Genomic DNA, 20894 nt, shown 5'->3' with positions numbered 1-20894 from the left:
CAGGCTTTACATTTGCTGAGACGGAAGGGTAGAGAATGACCGTGCCCTCTCATTTTCTGGTACACACTGACACCATGAGTACTTCTCTGGGTATGACATGGTGGGGTATAATTTGTGTCTTGTTTAAATAGGTAACAGAACCATGTTAAAAATGACAACAACAACAACAACAACAACAACAATAAGAACAATAATGACAAATATTTACAAAATATCAAAAATAACAATAGTGGTTTTACCCTTTGGGACAAACGTTTTATGACTAGCTACTTTGCCCCCTAACCATAAAAAAAGCAATAAATGAGTCGGTTTGGAAATAAAACGATTCTAACGTCAGCCAAAACAATCAGATTCTTCAAATAATCTTTGGTATGTCAACAAATAATAATCACTAAGCTGGGATGCATGTTATATGTGTTTACTAGTGCACAACATGTTAACATGCCTTAAAGGCTTTGATATCCCTACATATTATTATGTCCCTAACTCACACATGAAACGGGTCTGTTTTCCCACCCTAGATCCACTTCCCTCCCATTGTCACCTTAATGGGTAAATGGGATCATTTAAAGTTAAGTCACTGTTTTTAAATATCTTCTTGTAAACTATTTGTGGACAGTCTTCCATGGTTCCGATTGAAAGCATATGCTAACTAATTATGTCAGCATTATGATCAATGACTTTAAACCAAAGCTTAATTTGTCTTCAAAGACTTTTACTTAAAGCAATGTGTGCCTCCATTCATTAGACCAAAAGGTTGTTTACTTTATTACTGCATGGTAATGACTACAGATCGAATGGAATAATGACTGTATACTGAAGGTTTTTTAATCAACTTGGAGACAAAAACATCACACATAATTCCTCCAAAAAAGAAAGTATTTGTATTATCGAATCCACCCAGTAAACAAATAAAAAGCAACATGTTTTAATTGTTGTTGGTAATTTAAACACCAATAAAGGAACATTAATATTTTTGCAACAAAGCTTTAGACATGGGACATATGTTCCCTGATTTAACTCTTACATTTGACATACTTTTAAACAGGCTAACCGCCAACTTAAAAAAAGAAAAGAAAAGAAGATCATTAGGACAATGCTACCATTATAAATGTTAAATAGGATAGGTTAAATGCATCACTAAAGACATTATCTACTTCTGACATGAAAATCAAAACTGATTCTGCTAGGTGATATATCAAAAAACATGGTTGCAATTGTATGCCTTTAAATGTAGAGACTATTATTTTTCCCTCTCTTGTGCACTTTTGTATACTCAATTATTACTGTCAGGAAAAGTTTAATTTCTATATGACAATGTGCCTGATAATATCCCCCCTACCTCAGGCCAGTATATAAAGCAAATCCTTTGATGACGATAAATGTATTCTGGGAACACAGAATGTATTCAAAGCACCTCATATTGAGAGTGAAAGTTTTTGATCAAAAGTTTTGTAATTAGGTTTTCACATGGACAACAAAATACAATATCTATCAAGTAAAACGCATTCATACGAAATCATACAAAAGCCTGGGAAATGATATTCCAAATTAGAACAATATACTCAAGCAGAAAGGAGAGCATATGCGAAACCTTCAATTAATTGGTGCTCTAACACAGTGTCTAAATATTGATAAGAAGTAATCAGCTCCAATGTATTTAATAAAGAAGTCCCTGCGATTCAATCAAATAAGAGTAACACATAAATAAAATGCAGTGAATATCAACAACAAATAACAATATATAAGCAAGTTTAGATGAATGAAACTCAAGAAGTAAATCAATCAAAACATACAATCTTTTTCTAAATTAGCCCTAAAAATAAAACCTACTGTCAAACCAATTTCAGCACCATGGACAGAGTTAACGTAATGTCAAGGGATTCCTAGAGCATAAAGGGACATCATGTAGGACATCCAACTAATTTAGACACAATATGTTTTTTTTCAAAGAACACTCTAATTAAGTCTACATACAGTACTAACAACCACAGAATATAAGTCGTGAGTAAATACAACTTTTTTCAGGATGATTGACACGACTATGATGATATGATATATGGCCCTACCTCAGGAGAAGAATCACAATCCCCAAACACTTCAGCAAAGTCTGAAGGGCTTTTCCTCAGAGTCTGGTCAGCAGGCAGTGTGTTGTCATTGTAAGATGACACAAACTTAAAGTCACTGGTTCTAGAACCTGTTGTCAGGTAGGCGTCATAATTGTAAGCGCTGCGTAAAGTTCCTGTGCCGTCAACATCTGCGTAATTAGGAGGGAGATAAGCGCTGGGGATGGCGACTGCTCCATCAAACAACAGTCTTGGCTTTCTCCTGCGACAAAACCTCACACCCAGGATGATGATGATGAAGGTGAGAAAAAAAGTGGACACGGACACCAGCGCGATGATCAGATAAGAGGTCAGTTTGGAGTTCTTCTCATTGTAAGAAATATCCTTCAATTCTGGCACCTCAGCCAAGTTATCAGAGATAAGTAAATACATGGAGCAGGTGGCAGAGAGAGAGGGCTGTCCATTATCTTTCACTGACACAATAAGGTTCTGTTTCATGCTGTCAGACTCAGAAATGTCCCGCTGTGTCCTGATCTCTCCGCTGTGGAGACCAATAGTGAAAAGTCCCGGATCAGTGGATTTGACTATATGATAGGACAGCCATGCATTCTGTCCAGAGTCCGCGTCCACCGCGATCACTTTGGACACCAGAGAGCCTCCGTGTGCAGCTTTGGGGACCAGCTCGGTCATGAAGGAGTTGCCCTCCGGGGCGGGGTACAGTATCTGAGGAGAGTTGTCATTCACATCCAATATGAACACACTGACGGTCACGTTGCTGCTGAGCGGAGGAGAACCGTTGTCTCTGGCCATCACGTGGACTTTAAAACTCCTGAACTGTTCAAAATCAAACAACCTCACAGCGTGGATCACCCCCGTGTCTCCGTTAACAGACAGATAGGAGGACACCGGGGCACCGTTCACCTCACCGGGTAACATAGAATAAATCACGGTACCGTTTTGTCTCCAGTCGGGGTCTCGAGCAGTAACTGAAGATAAAGTGGAGCCAGGTTTGTTGTTTTCAGTCACATATGCGCTGTAGGACTGCTCCTCAAACACAGGTGGGTTGTCGTTGATGTCTGCTACAGATAACTGAACAGTTTTAGAGGAGGACAGAGGGGGAGAGCCCTCGTCAGTGGCAGTGATTGTAATGTTGTAATTAGACACTAGTTCACGGTCCAGTTGTCCTGTGGTCACCAGAGAATAATAGTTTTTAATAGAAGGAACCAATTTAAAAGGGGCATTATTCCGAATGGAGCAACGGATCTGTTGGTTATATTCCGAATCTGCATCCTGCACGTTAATGATGCCCACCTCTGAACCAGGTGACACGTTCTCAGGCACTGGATTTGTCAGAGATTTCACATAGATTATAGGTGTGTTGTCATTCACATCTGTGACGGCAACTGTTACCTTTGTATAAGACGACAATCCCAATCCGTCTTTTGCTTTAATGCGCAAATCATATGTCATCGCAGCCTCAAAGTCAATTAGACCATTCACTTTTATTTCTCCGATTTTACGGTCAATACTAAAAACTCTCTTTACATCTTCAGTCACATGTCCAAATTCATACGTGACATCTCCGTTGACTCCCTCGTCTGCATCAGTAGCGCTCACTGTGACAACTACAGTGTCTACAGGAGAGTTTTCAGGCAGACTGGCTTTATAGACGTTCTGGCTAAACACTGGGGCGTTATCATTAGCATCCAGCACAGTGACGTGTATGACTACAGTACCTGATCTCTGAGGAGAGCCTCCATCTAAAGCTGTGAGGAGCAAATGGATCTCTTGTTGTTTTTCACGATCAAGTTCCTTTTCAAGAACAAGCTCTATTGAGTTTCCATCAACAGACAAAATGAAATTATCATTATTTTTGAGGCTGTACTGCTGAACTGAATTCTGCCCTACATCCGCATCGTGTGCCTCCTCTAGCACAAAACGAGCCCCCCTGTCTGCCGACTCACGGATTTCTATACTTATTGATTCTTCTTTAAATTGTGGCGAGTTATCATTAATGTCTTGAACGTGTAGAGTGAGCAGATGCAGTTCTAGGGGATTCTCCAAAACAATATCGCGTTTTATTACACACGACAGCTTTTCTCCACAAAGCTCCTCCCGGTCGATCCTGTCGGCAACAATTAAATCTCCGTTGCTGAGATTGATGTCACAATAACGTTTGCGGTTTCCTGTGGCATCAATGCGGACATTCCTAGTAGACAATTTACTCGATTCCAGGTTAAGATCCTTCGCTATATTCCCAATAACGGATCCACGCTTCATTTCCTCTTGAAAGGAATAGCTCACGTCCCCATTCACGTGTTTCAACAATAGAAAAAAAACGAAGTAGCTCAGTCTGAGCTCCATCATGACGATGTGTGTTAGAAATGAAACGGTTTTCGCTAATATTGCAAATTCAATAGGGATCATCCAGTAAAATCAAGAGAAAAACGATGTAACTCTGACTTCCTCCACGGAACAACATCAACTGAAAAATTACCCGTTCAGTTGTCTCCTGCCAAAGGGTGGAGATGTAATGTTTCACGTAGCCTGGCCAATAGCGACACCATGCGTTGAATAAAGAAATAGACTTAAACTAGTAATAGTAGTTTCAATTATATGAAAGAACAAATGAGATATTCATCTGATAAACTGGTGATATCAAAATCATTTCACTTTCCTGCACTGTCACAACACAATAAACAACATAAATGTAACGTGGACATATCTTTAAAGGGGAAAAAAAGGTCAAGTCTCCTAATGAAATAATATTACGCAAACATATGTCTCTGACAGGTCACTGACCTGGTAGACTAAGGCACAGAGGAACCAAAACAAAATGTCATAAAATCTGTTGAAATGTGTAAAGATATCATCACCCCTTATAAAAGTAAGCATACTGATTACTGCAAAGGACTGCTCACTCAAATCACAGCCCAATGAAACAAAACGATAGACAGATAGATCCAAAAGTGAAAACAATAAATTAAATCATATGTTTGAAAAAGCGTGCTACATTCTCTCCGTATCTTTCCAAATCAGTTTCTTATTCAGAGTTCACCAAAAACATGCAGCCACAAAGATGGGAATAATTAAGGAAACTCAAATGCGTACTAGTTATCGGTCTACAGGGCAGGTCTACAAGACAACATAAATAACTGCCTCACATTTGTAATAATAAACATACAAGTTGCACCCTGAACAATGGATGGCAGATATTCTCCAGGTTATAACAGACCAAGCCTCGGACCCTATCAGGCTTAAACAATGCAGTCATTTTTTTCTTCGAGAAAAAAGTTGTATCTGATGTAGGTTCCCATATCATTTCTATTATTGGCTCATTTTGTATGACGAAAAAAGCAAACTGTCAGATACAAGTATTGCCTTATGAGAGATGTATTAAAAACCTGTTTACTGAAAGGGCGAAAGGTCCATACCTAAGCAGTAGAACATATCTGAACAAATGTAAGAAGTTACATTGATATTGTAACAACCGATTCTTGAATACAAATACATTTCACTACATGTTGTTGGTGCATCAATAGGATGTGTTTGGAAAATTGAGGAAAAATGTTGCGCTTTGAAAGTAAAGATGAACTCTCTGGGTACACTTCAAGATCTGTGGCTGTGCGTATACTGTACCTCTAAACAGTCAAAAGAAAGAAAAAATGCTTCTGTAATAAGCAGGGAAGAAAATTGCAGCCACCTCAGGATGATAATCACAAATGTAATGATGAAGGGTGTGTCATTAGTCCATATAAAATATATGTAGCAGCTTTCCCATGGCACTAACATACATATGATAACTTTGCCCCCTAGCGATTTAAAAGAATAGCAACACAAGGTGGGGATGAATTCAAGTCAAACTGTTTCCAAAACAATACAAAATAATTCTTGGCTTGTCCAACTATAGACATAAAACAATCACTAAGAGGTGAACCGCATCTTATTGTGTATACTTTTAACATGAAAGCTTTGATATCCCTAAATGTTGTCCCTAACTCAAACATATAACTGCTCAGTTTTCCCTCCCTTGATGTACTTCCTTCCCTTTCCCACCTTAATGGGTTGAGATGGGATTATTTCAAGTTAAGACAATGTTATTAAATATCTTCTTGTATAGTGGTTTTCAAACAATATTTTAATTGTTCCGATTGAAGAAAAACATATGTAAACTAAATATGTCAGCAGTATTATCAATTAAATTAAACCTGAAGGGTCCTTTGAGTATAACATATACATTGAAGCAATTTGTGCCTCCAACTGACCAAAAACGTTTTTAATCAATATTACTGCATTGTAATGAATACAGATCTAATGGCCTAATAATTATTCAACTCTGCTCTAACACAGTGTCTCAATATCAATGAGAAGTAATCACCTCCAATGTATATTAAAAATAAGTAACTACAATTCAATCAAATACGAATAACAAATAAATAAAGTATGGCGAACGTCAAAATCGAATAACATTGAGAAAATGCAATATCAAACCAAGTTTAGATAAATTAAACTAAAAAAGGAAATCAAAACAAAATATAATATATTTGTAACTTCTAATTTAGGAACCATATGTTTTTTTTTTTAAAGAATACTATAAATTAGACTATTTACTCAAAACCATAGAATAGAAGTGGTGAGTAAATACAACTTTCTATAAGATAATGAACATGATTATATGCTACATGGCCCTACCTCCGGAGAAGAATCACAGTCTCCAAACACTTCAGCAAAGTCTGAAGGGCTTTTCCTCAGAGTCTGGTCAGCAGGCAGTGTGTTGTCATTGTAAGATGACACGAACTTAAAGTCACTGGTTCTGGAACCTGTTGTCAGGTAGGCGTCATAATTGTAAGTGCTGCGTAAAGTTCCTGTTCCGTCAACATCTGCGTAATTAGGAGGGAGATAAGCGCTGGGGATGGCGACTGCTCCATCAAACAACAGTCTGGGCTTTCTCCTGCGACAAAACCTCACACCCAGAATGATGATGATGAAGGTGAGAAAAAAGGTGGACACTGACACCAGCGCGATGATCAGATATGAGGTCAGTTTGGAATTCTTCTCATCGTAAGAAATATCCTTCAGTTCTGGCACCTCAGCCAAGTTATCAGAGATAAGTAAATACATGGAGCAGGTGGCAGAGAGAGAGGGCTGTCCGTTATCTTTCACTGACACAATAAGGTTCTGTTTCATGCTGTCAGACTCAGAAATGTCCCGCTGTGTCCTGATCTCTCCGCTGTGGAGACCAATAGTGAAAAGTCCCGGATCAGTTGATTTGAGTATATGATAGGACAGCCAGGCATTCTGTCCGGAGTCCGCGTCCACCGCGATCACTTTGGACACCAGAGAGCCTCCGTGTGCAGCTTTGGGGACCAGCTCGGTCATGAAGGAGTTGCCCTCCGGGGCGGGGTACAGTATCTGAGGAGAGTTGTCATTCACATCCGATATGAACACACTGACGGTCACGTTGCTGCTGAGCGGAGGAGAACCGTTGTCTCTGGCCATCACCTGGACTTTAAAATTCCTGAACTGTTCATAATCAAACGACCCCACTGCGTGGATCACCCCTGTGTCTCCGTTAACAGACAGATAGGAGGACACCGGGGCACCGTTCACCTCACCGGGTAACAGAGAATAAATCACCGTACCGTTTTGTCTCCAGTCGGGGTCTCGAGCAGTAACGGAACATAAAGTAGAACCAGGTTCGTTGTTTTCAGTCACATATGCGCTGTAGGACTGCTCCTCAAACACAGGTGGGTTGTCGTTGATGTCGGCTACAGATAACTGAACAGTTTTAGAGGAGGACAGAGGGGGAGAGCCTTCGTCAGTGGCAGTGATTGTAATGTTGTAATCAGACACTAGTTCACGGTCCAGTTGTCCTGTGGTCACCAGAGAATAATAGTTTTTAATAGAATGAACAAACTTAAAAGGGACGTTTTGCTGAATGGAGCAGCGGACCTGTCTGTTATTCTCAGAGTCTCTATCCTGCACGTTAAATATGCCCACCTCTGCACCAGGTGACACGTTCTCTGGTATAGGGTTAGTAAGGTATTTTAAATATATTACAGGGGCATTGTCATTAATATCTGTTATTTCAATCAACAACGTTGCATATGATGCCAGCCCTAGACCATCTTTAGCACTAATCTGCATTTCATAAGACGATTCTTTTTCATAATCAATATATCTTGCCACTTTAACTTCTCCCGTTTTAGGGTCCAGAGAGAAAACTTGGTTTTCAACTGACACATGATCAAAGCCGTAGGTTACTTCACCATTTATTCCTTCGTCTGCATCAGTTGCACTTACTCTGATCACCAATGTATCCTGAGGAGAGTTTTCAGGAAGACTGGCTTCATATACGGCCTGACTAAACACTGGGACATTATCATTAGCATCCAGCACAGTGACGTGTATGACTACAGTACCTGATCTCTGAGGAGAGCCTCCATCAAACGCGGTAAGCAAAAACATAATCTCTTCTTTTCCCTCTCTGTCTAATTCTTTGTCTAAAACTAATTCACCATATTTTCGACCACCACCCTTTGTCTTTACGTTTAGTTTGAAATGGTCATTCTCTTGCAGTGTGTAGCCCTGAACAGCATTTTCTCCAATGTCTCCATCGTGTGCCTCGTCCAATTGAAAACGTTCACCCTTGTGTGCGGATTCCTGAATTTCAAAATTAAGTGACTCCTCTTTAAATTGCGGTGAATTATCATTAATATCTTGAACGTGAATATTTATACGGTGCAGTTCTAGTGGATTTTCCAGCACGAGTTCCTGTTTTAAAATACACGATGCCTTTTTTGCACAGAGCCCTTCTCTGTCAATCCTTTCCTGTACGATCAAATCTCCGGTGTTGAGATTTACACCGCAGTACTTAACGACATTATCTTCGGTATCAATGCGAGCCTTGCGAGCAGACAATCTGCCCAAATCAAGTCCAAGATCTTTTGCGATATTTCCAATTACAGATCCACGTTTCATCTCCTCCGGGATAGAGTAGCTCACGTCTCCATAGCCTGGGTGGAGGCCGAGAAAAATAAAAGCAACGCCATAGAGCAGCGCAAATCTGCTGCCTCCCATTGTTACTGCAAGTAAGAACTGCTTCCAAGTTTGTCCCAAATCAATCAAGAATACAGCTGTGATTTCCTCCAATATACACACTCTTCACACTGCGTTCATATCACGAAGCGTTTTTGTAAACCACGGTACAATAGCATAACCAGGCTTTAAATGTGCTGAGACCGAAGGGTGGAGAATGACTGTGTCCTCTCGTTTACTAGTACACACTGACACCATGAGTACTTCTCTGGGTACAACATGGTGATGTAGGATTTGGTCGTGTTTACATAGATACTAAGAGAACCACGTTAAAAACTACCTTTAACAATGACGGTAAATATTTCAAAAATAAATAAACATTAACTATAGTCGTTTAGCCCTTGGGACTAACAAACGATACAAGATATGTTTACTTTGCCCCCTAGAAATGTAAAACAATAGCACAGAGTGCGGATGAATCCAACAATAATTATTGGCTTGACAAATTATAGACATTAAAGAATCACTAACAGGTGCACCGCTTCTTTATATGTTTACATTTACCTATCATTTAAACATATTGCCTTAATGCTTTGATATGCCTAAACTCAAACATGAAACTGGTCAGTTTTCCCTCCCTTGATCCAATTATTTCCCATTTCCACCTTAATGGGTTAAGATGGATCATTTAAAGTTAAGACAATGTTGTTAAATAGCTTCTTGTATAGTTTTGGTCACCCACTATTTAAAGTGTTCTGATTGAAAACATAATTATGTAAAGTAATTATTTCAGCAGTAATATCAATACAATTAAACCTACTGAAGGGTCATTTGACTTTAAAATAAAATAAATTGAAGCAATGTGTCCTCCAACATGACCAAAAGCTTTAATAATCACTATTACTAATATTGCATGGTAATGAATGCATATCTAATGGACACATGACTATGTACTTCAGAATGTATGGGCAACTTACAGGAGACCAAAACCTCCGACATATTTCTCCCAAAAATAAAGAAGTTGTATGTGCTTTAATCTACATTGTCTAAAAATAAAAGCTGATTTAACTCCTAAATTTGAGCTTTTCAGACAGGCTGCACAGCTTTTTATTAAAATCAGTAGAGCAATGCTACCATTTCAAATGTCATAGTAGAGAAGTGAAATGCAGGAAACTAGAAATCTAATGTTAAGAACAGCATTTAACCCTTAGATGCACGAGTGACTGGACCCTATCTTCCATAAGTGGGTCTAAAAGGACCCGTATTAGAATAATGTGTTTTTATGCCATGTTTGTAATTTTGGTTAAGAAAAATCACTTGTATAATATTTAGTATTATATTTTGGTTCACATTAGAAATATTTTATTTTGAATTTTTCACAATTTATAATTTTATAATTTTTTTTTACATTTTGAAAAAAACGGTTTGAACATACTGATGCAAATATCTCCGCTATTCTGAGACCCTCACAGTATTCCAGTCCCTTTTAAAAACTCATATCTTCTCCTCTTGTCTACTCATAGCCCTTATAATTATAATTATTATTATTATTATTATTATTATTATTATTATTATTATTATTATTATTATCATACTGACAGGTATCAGATCTTGCTGTGTAAAATAATCTTCCTGAGAGGTGTCACTTGTGATGTAGTCTGTGGTCTACAGTGAATGTATGCCTGACAGCCACAGGTGATAAGAATCAAAGGTTCCCATAGCATTCCATAGAAAATGCATGCAGGTCATTTTTGACCCACTTTTGGAAGCTTGGGGTGGTAATACAAAAACTACAATTTCTTAAAATGTAAATTTAAAATGTGAATGGTATGTTATCCAAAACATGTTTTTTGAGGAATAGCTGGAATATGAAATGATAAAAAAATGTAATTACAAAGATACTTAAAGAAAACCACCTCACCGGGTCCAAAAATACCCACTTATGCATCTAAGGGTTAAAGGTGTTCTGCATGTCACTTTATAAAAAACGTGGTTTAAATGTTTTGTATTTAAATAAAGAAATTATTCTTTGTCCCTCTCCCGCGCACTTTTGTGTACTCTATTATTACTGGCGAGAAAGGTTTATTCGCTATGATACATATGCCTTAAGACATATAAGCCAAAAACTGTATCTCATTAAGCATATCTTGAGATTTATAAATGTATTCTAGAAGATCAAAATGTATTTAAAGCACCTCAGTTTGAGAGTGCAAGTCAATGAAACAACAGTTTTGTAATTAGGTTTTCATTATGCAATAGAAAAACACATTAAAACGAAATCATACAAAAGCCTTTAAAATGATCTACCAAATTATGTAAGTATGTGTACAGATTGATTTAAGACAAAACACATTCAACAGCAAAACCAGCATCATTGAAAAACACCACAAATGAACAATATACTCAAGCAGAATAAGGGACAACAAATGCAAAACCTTCAACGTATTAGTGCTCTAACATCGTGTCCCAATATCAATAAGATGTAATCAGTTCCAATTATAAAGAAGAAACCACGATTCAATCAAATAAATACAATGATACTAGTAAATGTTGACTTAATTCATCATTCAGAAAATGAAATATACAACCAAGTTAAATATAAAAAGAAAAAAAAAGAAATGTATAATATAGAAGTAAATTAGCCCTAAAAATATAACTGAATAACAAACCGATTTCAGAACCATGATTTATATAGCATGATTGGCAATCATGTGGGAAGATAAAAGGCAAGTTCAACTGAAGATAAATTGCTCAGAATGTTTAATGGTAACTAGGGCATCATATGTGTTGTTAAAGAATACTATAAATATGTATATTTACTCACAACCTTAGAATATAACTGTGCAACAAATACATGGTGGGTAAATACATTTTTCAGGATGATGAACACGACTATGATGTAATGATACATGGCCCTACCTCAGGAGAAGAATCACAATCTCCAAACACTTCAGCAAAGTCTGAAGGGCTTTTCCTCATAGTCTGGTCAGCAGGCAGTGTGTTGTCATTGTAAGATGACACAAACTTAAAGTCACTGGTTCTAGAACCTGTTGTCAGGTAGGCGTCATAATTGTAAGCGCTGCGTAAAGTTCCTGTTCCGTCAACATCTGCGTAATTAGGAGGGAGATAAGCGCTGGGGATGGCGACTGCTCCATCAAACAACAGTCTGGGCTTTCTCCTGCGACAAAACCTCACACCGAGGATGATGATGATGAAGGTGAGGAAAAAGGTGGACACTGACACCAGCGCGATGATCAGATATGAGGTCAGTTTGGAGTTCTTCTCATCATAAGAAATATCCTTCAGTTCTGGCACCTCAGCCAAGTTATCAGAGATAAGTAAATACATGGAGCAGGTGGCAGAGAGAGAGGGCTGTCCATTATCTTTCACTGACACAATAAGGTTCTGTTTCATGCTGTCAGACTCAGAAATGTCCCGCTGTGTCCTGATCTCTCCGCTGTGGAGACCAATTCTGAAAAGTCCCGGATCAGTGGATTTGACTATATGATAGGACAACCAGGCGTTCTGTCCGGAGTCCGCGTCCACCGCGATCACTTTGGACACAAGAGAGCCTCCGTGTGCAGCTTTGGGGACCAGCTCGGTCATGAAGGACTTGCCCTCCAGGGCGGGGTACAGTATCTGAGGAGAGTTGTCATTCACATCCGATATGAACACACTGATAGTCACGTTGCTGCTGAGCGGAGGAGAACCGTTGTCTCTGGCCATCACGTGGACTTTAAAACTCCTGAAGTGTTCATAATCAAGTGACCTCACAGCGTGCATCACCCCCGTGTCTCCATTAACAGACAGATAGCAGGACACCGGGGCACCGTTCACCTCACCAGGTAACAGAGAATAAATCACGGTACCGTTTTGTCTCCAGTCGGGGTCTCGAGCAGTAACGGAACATAAAGTGGAGCCAGGTTCGTTGTTTTCAGTCACATATGCGCTGTAGGACTGCTCCTCAAACACAGGTGGGTTGTCGTTGATGTCTGCTACAGATAACTGAACAGTTTTAGAGGAGGACAGAGGGGGAGAGCCCTCATCAGTGGCAATAATTGTAATGTTGTAATCAGACACAAGTTCACGGTCAAGTTGTCCTGTGGTCACCAGAGAATAATAGTTTTTAATAGAAGGAACCAACTTAAAAGGGACGTTTTGCTGAATGGAGCAGCGAACCTGTCTGTTATTCTCAGAGTCTCTATCCTGCACGTTAATGATGCCCACCTCTGCACCAGGTGACACGTTTTCAGGTATGGGGTTAGTCAGAGATGTTAAATAGACTGTAGGGGCGTTATCATTAACATCTATAATTTCAATCAGTAACGTTGCGTAAGAAACTAATCCTAGACCATCTTTCGCGCTTATTTGCATTTCATAGGATGCCACTTTCTCATAATCAATATGTTCAGCTACTCTCACCTCTCCCAATTTAGGGTGTAAAGAAAACACGTTGCTATTTTCATCTGAAACATGGTCAAATCCATATGTAACTTCGCTATTTAAACCTTCGTCTGCATCAGTTGCACTCACTGTGATCACCAATGTATTCAGAGGAGAGTTTTCAGGCAGACTGGCTTTATACACGGTCTGTGTAAACACTGGGACATTATCATTAGCATCCAGCACAGTGACATGAATGACTACGGTACCTGATTTCTGAGGAGAGCCTCCATCAAATGCGGTAAGCAATAACATGATGTCGTTGTTACCCTCTCTGTCTAATTCTTTATCTAAAACTAATTCGCAGTACTTTCGTCCACCTGATTTAGCCTTAACATTTAATTTGAAATGATCGTTCTGCTGAAGTGTGTAGCTTTGAACAGTATTTTCTCCAATGTCTCCATCATGCGCCTCCCCTAGGAGAAAATGTGCACCTTTGACCGCTGATTCATGGATTTCAAAATGAAGAGACTCCTCTTTAAATTGGGGTGAATTATCATTAATATCTTGAACGTGAATAATAAGGCGGTGCAGTTCTAGCGGATTTTCCAGTACGAGTTCCTGTTTTAAAATACACGATGCCTTTTTTGCACAGAGCCCTTCTCTGTCAATCCTTTCCTGTACGATCAATTCTCCGGTGTTGAGATTTACACCGCAGTACTTAACCACATTATCTTCGGTATCAATACGGGCCTTGCGAGCAGACAATCTGCCCAAATCAAGTCCAAGATCTTTAGCGATATTTCCAATTACAGATCCACGTTTCATCTCCTCCGGGATAGAATAGCTCACGTCTCCATAGCCAGGGTGTAGGCCGAGAAAAATAAAAGCAACGCCGGAGAGCAGCGCAAATCTGCTGCATCCCATTGTTACTGCAAGTAAGAACTGCTTCCAAGTTTGTCCCAAATCAATCAAGAATACAGCTGCGATTTCCTCCAATATACACACTCTTCACACTGCGTTCATATCAAGAAGCGTTTTTGTAAACCACGGTACAATAGCATAACCAGGCTTTAAATGTGCTGAGACCGAAGGGTGGAGAATGACTGTGTCCTCTCGTTTACTAGTACACACTGACACCATGAGTACTTCTCTGGGTACAACATGGTGAGGTAGGATTTGGTCGTGTTTACATATAGATACTAAGAGAACCACGTTAGAAATGACAACAACAATGACGATAAATATTTTAAAAATAAATAAACATTAACTATAGTAGCTGAGCCCTTGGGACTAACAAACGATACAACATATGATTACTTTGCCCCCTAGAAATGTATAAAAATAGCACAGAGTGCGGATGAATCCAACAATAATTATTGGCTTGACAAATTATAGACATTAAACAATCACTAACAGGTGAACCACTTCTTTATATGTTTACATTTACGTATCATTTAAACATATTGCCTTATTGCTTTGATATGCCTAAACTCAAACATGAAACTGGTCAGTTTTCCCTCCCTTGATGCAATGATTTCCCATTTCCACCTTAATGGGTTAAAATGGATCATTTAAAGTTAAGACAATGTTGTTAAATAGCTTCTTGTATAGTTTTGGTCGCCCACTATTTAAATTGTTCTGATTGAAAACAGGTAAAGTAACTATTTCAGCAGTAATATCATTGCACTTAAACCTACTGAAGGGTCATTTGACTTTAAAATACTATAAATTGAAGCAATATGTGCCTCCAACATGACCAAAAGCTTTAATAATCACTATTACCGCTGCATGGTAATGAATGCAGATCTAATGGACACATGACTGTATACTTCAGAATTGATGGGCAACTTACAGGAGACCAACACATCAGACATATTTCTCCCAAAAACAAAGAAGTTTTATGTGCTTTCATCTACATTGTCTAAAAATAAAAGCTAATTTAACTCCGAAATTTGATATTTTCAGACAGGCTGTAGAGCTTTTAATAAAATCAGTAGAGCAATGCTACCATTTCAAATGTTACATTAGAGAAGTGAAATGCAGGAAACAAGAAATGTAATGTTAAGAACAACATTTAAAGGTGTTCTGCATGTCGCTTTATAAAAAATGTGGTTTAAATGTTTTGTATTTAAATAGAGAAATTATTCTTTGTCCTTCTCTCACGCACTTTTGTTTACTCTATTATTATTGGCAAGAAAGGTTTATTCGCTATGATAAGTATGCCTTAAGATATACCAAAAACTGTACCTCATAAAGCAGATCTTGAGATTTATAAATGTATTCTAGAAGATCCAAATGTATTCAAATCACCTCAGTTTGAGAGTGCAAGTCAATGACACAACAGTTTTGTAGTTAAGTTTTCATTATGCAATATCTATAAAAAAAACACATTAATACGAAAGAATACAAAAGCCTTTAAAATGATCTACCAAATTATGTAAGTATGTGTTACACATTCAACAGCAAAACCAGCATTATTTTAAAACACCACAAATGAACAATATACTCAAGCAGAATACGGGACAACAAATGCAAAACCTTCAACGTATTAGTGCTCTAACACAGTGTCCCAATATCAATAAGAAGTAATCAGCTCCAATTATAAAGAAGAAACTAAGATTCAACCAAATAAGAAAAACTAATAAATACAATGATACTAGCATATGTTGAGATAAAATATTATTCAGAAAATGAAATATATAACCACGTTTACATAAAGTAAACTCAAAAAGAACATAAAAAAATAGGTATAATATAGAAGTAAATTAGTCCTAAAAATATAACTGAATAACAAACCGATTTCAGAACCATGGACAGAGTTAAGTTAACGTCATTTCAAAAAGCATATAGTCAAATAACCAAATCATTTTAACCACCTGCTTACTATGGTAGAAACTATGCTGTCAAATATTGATGCATCATTAAGCCCTTTGAGTGCATCAAGAAAATATGCTAGTTACTTGTAAAGTGTCATTCATTTGATGTACCTTACATTGTCTTAAAAGGTCGTTTAAAGAAAAAGATTGGCAAAAATGTATCTGAACAGCTTCGTTCACATGATGCAAATAGGTGTCAACATTAAGTGACGATAATTCCTACCTCAGGAGAAGAATCACAGTCTCCAAACACTTCAGCAAAGTCTGAAGGGCTTTTCCTCAGAGTCTGGTCAGCAGGCAGTGTGTTGTCATTGTAAGATGACACAAACTTAAAGTCACTGGTTCTGGAACCTGTTGTCAGGTAGGCGTCATAATTGTAAGCGCTGCGTAAAGTTCCTGTTCCGTCAACATCTGCGTAATTAGGAGGGAGATAAGTGCTGGGGATGGCGACTGCTCCATCAAACAACAGTCTGGGCTTTTTCCTGTGACAAAACCTCACACCCAGGATGATGATGATGAAGGTGAGAAAAAAGGTGGACACGGACACCAGCGCGATGATCAGATAAGAGGTCAGTTTGGAGTTCTTCTCATCATAAGAAATATCCTTCAGTTCTGGCACTTCAGCCAAGTTATCAGAGATAAGTAAATACATGGAGCAGGTGGCAGAGAGAGAGGGCTGTCCGTTATCTTTCACTGACACAACAAGGTTCTGTTTCATGCTGTTAGACTCAGAAATGTCCCGCTGTGTCCTGATCTCTCCGCTGTGGAGACCAATAGTGAAAAGTCCCGGATCAGTGGATTTGACTATATGATAGGACAGCCAGGCGTTCTGTCCGGAGTCCGCGTCCACCGCGATGACCTTGGACACCAGAGAGCCTCCGTGTGCCGCTTTGGGGACCAGCTCGATCATGAAGGAGTTGCCCTCCGGGGCGGGGTACAGTATCTGAGGAGAGTTGTCATTCACATCCGATATGAACACACTGACGGTCACGTTGCTGCTGAGCGGAGGAGAACCGTTGTCTCTGGCCATTACCTGGACTTTAAAATTCCTGAACTGTTCATAATCAAACGACCCCACTGCGTGGATCACCCCTGTGTCTCCGTTAACAGACAGATAGGAGGACACCGGGGCACCGTTCACCTCACCGGGTAACAGAGAATAAATCACCGTACCGTTTTGTCTCCAGTCGGGGTCTCGAGCAGTAACGGAACATAAAGTAGAACCAGGTTCGTTGTTTTCAGTCACATATGCGCTGTAGGACTGCTCCTCAAACACAGGTGGGTTGTCGTTGATGTCTGCTACAGATAACTGAACCGTTTTAGAGGAGGACAGAGGGGGAGAGCCCTCGTCAGTGGCAGTGATTGTAATGTTGTAATCAGACACTAGTTCACGGTCCAGTTGTCCTGTGGTCACCAGAGAATAATAGTTTTTAATAGAATGAACAAACTTAAAAGGGACGTTTTGCTGAATGGAGCAGCGGACCTGTCTGTTATTCTCAGAGTCTCTATCCTGAACGTTAAATATGCCCACCTCTGCACCAGGTGACACGTTCTCTGGTATAGGGTTAGTAAGGTATTTTAAATATATTACAGGGGCATTGTCATTAATATCTGTTATTTCAATCAACAACGTTGCATATGATGCCAGCCCTAGACCATCTTTAGCACTAATTTGCATTTCATAAGACGATTCTTTTTCCTAATCAATATATCTTGCCACTTTAACTTCTCCCGTTTTAGGGTCCAGAGAGAAAACTTGGTTTTCAACTGACACATGATCAAAGCCATAGGTTACTTCACCATTTATTCCTTCGTCTGCATCAGTTGCACTTACTCTGATCACCAATGTATCCTGAGGAGAGTTTTCAGGAAGACTGGCTTCATATACGGTCTGACTAAACACTGGGACATTATCATTAGCATCCAGCACAGTGACGTGTATGACTACAGTACCTGATCTCTGAGGCGAGCCTCCATCAAACGCGGTAAGCAAAAACATAATCTCTTCTTTTCCCTCTCTGTCTAATTCTTTGTCTAAAACTAATTCACCATATTTTCGACCACCACCCTTTGTCTTTACATTTAGTTTGAAATGGTCATTCTCTTGCAGTGTGTAGCTCTGAACAGCATTTTCTCCAATGTCTCCATCATGTGCCTCGTCCAATTGAAAACGTTCACCCTTGTGTGCGGATTCCTGAATTTCAAAATTAAGTGACTCCTCTTTAAATTGCGGTGAATTATCATTAATATCTTGAACGTGAATATTTATACGGTGCAGTTCTAGTGGATTTTCCAGCACGAGTTCCTGTTTTAAAATACACGATGCCTTTTTTGCACAGAGCCCTTCTCTGTCAATCCTTTCCTGTACGATCAAATCTCCGGCGTTGAGATTTACACCGCAGTACTTAACGACATTATCTTCGGTATCAATGCGAGCCTTGCGGGCAGACAATCTGCCCAAATCAAGTCCAAGATCTTTAGCGATATTTCCAATTACAGATCCACGTTTCATCTCCTCCGGGATAGAGTAGCTCACGTCTCCATAGCCTGGGTGGAGGCCGAGAAAAATAAAAGCAACGCCATAGAGCAGCGCAAATCTGCTGCCTCCCATTGTTACTGCAAGTAAGAACTGCTTCCAAGTTTGTCCCAAATCAATCAAGAATACAGCTGTGATTTCCTCCAATATACACACTCTTCACACTGCGTTCATATCACGAAGTGTTTTTGTAAACCACGGTACAATAGCATAACCAGGCTTTAAATGTGCTGAGACCGAAGGGTGGAGAATGACTGTGTCCTCTCGTTTACTAGTACACACTGACACCATGAGTACTTCCCAGGTACAACATGGTGAGGTAGGATTTGGTCGTGTTTACATAAATATACTAAGAGAACCACGTTAAAAACGACCTTTAACAATGACGATAAATATTTCAAAAATAAATAAACATTAACTATAGTAGCTGAGCCCTTGGGACTAACAAACGATACAAGATATGATTACTTTGCCCCCTAGAAATGTAAAACACAGAGTGCGGATGAATCCAACAATAATTATTGGCTTGACAAATTATAGACATTAAACAATCACTAACAGGTGAACCGCTTATGTATATGTTTACATTTAAGTATCATTTAAACATATTGCCTTATTGCTTTGATATGCCTAAACTCAAACATGAAACTGGTCAGTTTTCCCTCCCTTGATCCAATTATTTCACATTTCTACCTTACTAGGTTAAGATGGATCATTAAAAGTTAAGACAATGTTGTTAAATAGCTTCTTGTATAGTTTTGGTCACCCACTATTTAAAGTGTTCTGATTGAAAACATAATTATGTAAAGTAATTATTTCAGCAGTAATATCAATACAATTAAACCTACTGAAGGATCATTTGACTTTAAAATACAATAAATTAAAGCAATGTGTGCCTCCAACATGACCAAAAGCTTTAATAATCACTATTACTAATATTGCATGGTAATGAATACAGATCTAATGGACACATGACTATATACTTCAGAATGTATGGGCAACTTACAGGAGACCAAAACCTCCGACACATTTCTCCCAAAAATAAAGAAGTTGTATGTGCTTTAATCTACATTGTCTAAAAATAAAAGCTGATTTAACTCCTACATTTGAGCTTTTCAGACAGGCTGCACAGCTTTTTATTAAAATCAGTAGAGCAATGCTACCATTTCAAATGTCACAGTAGAGAAGTGAAATGCAGGAAACAAGAAATCTAATGTTAAGAACAGCCTTTAACCCTTAGATGCACGAGTGACCGGACCCTATCTTCCATAAGTGGGTCTAAAGGGACCCGTATTAGAATAATATGTGTTTTTATGCCATGTTTGTAATTTTGGTTAAGAAAAATCACTTGTACAATATTTACTATTATATTTTGGTTCACGTTAGAAATATTTTATTTTTAATTTTTCACAATTTATAATTTTATAATTTTTTTTTACATTTTGAAAAAAACGGTTTGAACATATTGATGCACAGATCTCCGCTATTCTGAGACCATAACAGTATTCCAGTCCCTTTTAAAAACTCATCTCTTCTCCTCTTGTCTACTCAAAGCACCCCCCCCCCCCCCCCATCAATGTTTTGTATTTAAATAGAGAAATTATTCTTTGTCCCTCTCTCGCGCACTTTAGTGTATTACTGGCGAGAAAGGTTTATTCCCTATGATACAAATGCCTTAAGACATATAAGCCAAAAACTGTATCTCATTAAGCAGATCTTGAGATTTATAAATGTATTCTAGAAGATAAAAATGTATTTAAAGCACCTCAGTTTGAGAGTGCAAGTCAATGAAACAACAGTTTTGTAATTAGGTTTTCATTATGCAATAGAAAAACACATTAAAACGAAATCATACAAAAGCCTTTAAAATGATCTACCAAATTATGTAAGTATGTGTACAGATTGATTTAAAATAAAATACATTCAACAGCAAAACCAGCATCATTGAAAAACACCACAAATGAACAATATACTCAAACAGAATAAGGGACA

The 20894-nt window shown here is 38.6% G+C and overlaps 2 protein-coding genes and 1 pseudogene across 3 annotated transcripts; all 3 read right to left on the bottom strand.

Annotated features, from left to right (window-relative positions):
- Positions 1-2042: 2042 nt before the first annotated feature.
- On the bottom strand, positions 2043-9241 carry LOC307033044 (protocadherin beta-15-like; the record flags this gene model as incomplete). Its single annotated transcript, XM_079671313.1, has 2 exons — positions 8489-9241; positions 2043-3802 (listed from the first exon to the last, which is right to left on the bottom strand). Exons 1-2 carry the CDS (start codon positions 9144-9146, stop codon positions 2043-2045), a joined length of 2418 nt encoding a protein of 805 aa, XP_079527439.1. The 5' UTR covers positions 9147-9241.
- Positions 9242-11383: 2142 nt separating this feature from the next.
- LOC307031509 (protocadherin beta-16-like) lies at positions 11384-14464 on the bottom strand. The gene has a single exon (XM_079668698.1). It carries the CDS (start codon positions 14412-14414, stop codon positions 11997-11999), a length of 2418 nt encoding a protein of 805 aa, XP_079524824.1. The 5' UTR covers positions 14415-14464; the 3' UTR covers positions 11384-11996.
- A 2104-nt stretch (positions 14465-16568) lies between these two features.
- Positions 16569-19192, bottom strand: LOC307031514 (protocadherin gamma-A11-like; annotated as a pseudogene). The gene has a single exon. The product of its transcript is annotated as a protocadherin gamma-A11-like (transcript).
- Positions 19193-20894: the final 1702 nt, after the last annotated feature.

Source organism: Notothenia rossii (genome assembly GCF_949606895.1).
Source record: "Notothenia rossii genome assembly, chromosome: 3".
NCBI classification, from domain to species: domain Eukaryota; kingdom Metazoa; phylum Chordata; class Actinopteri; order Perciformes; family Nototheniidae; genus Notothenia; species Notothenia rossii.
Note: the sequence above shows the minus strand (reverse complement) of the source record. Positions and strands in the feature narration are given on the sequence as shown.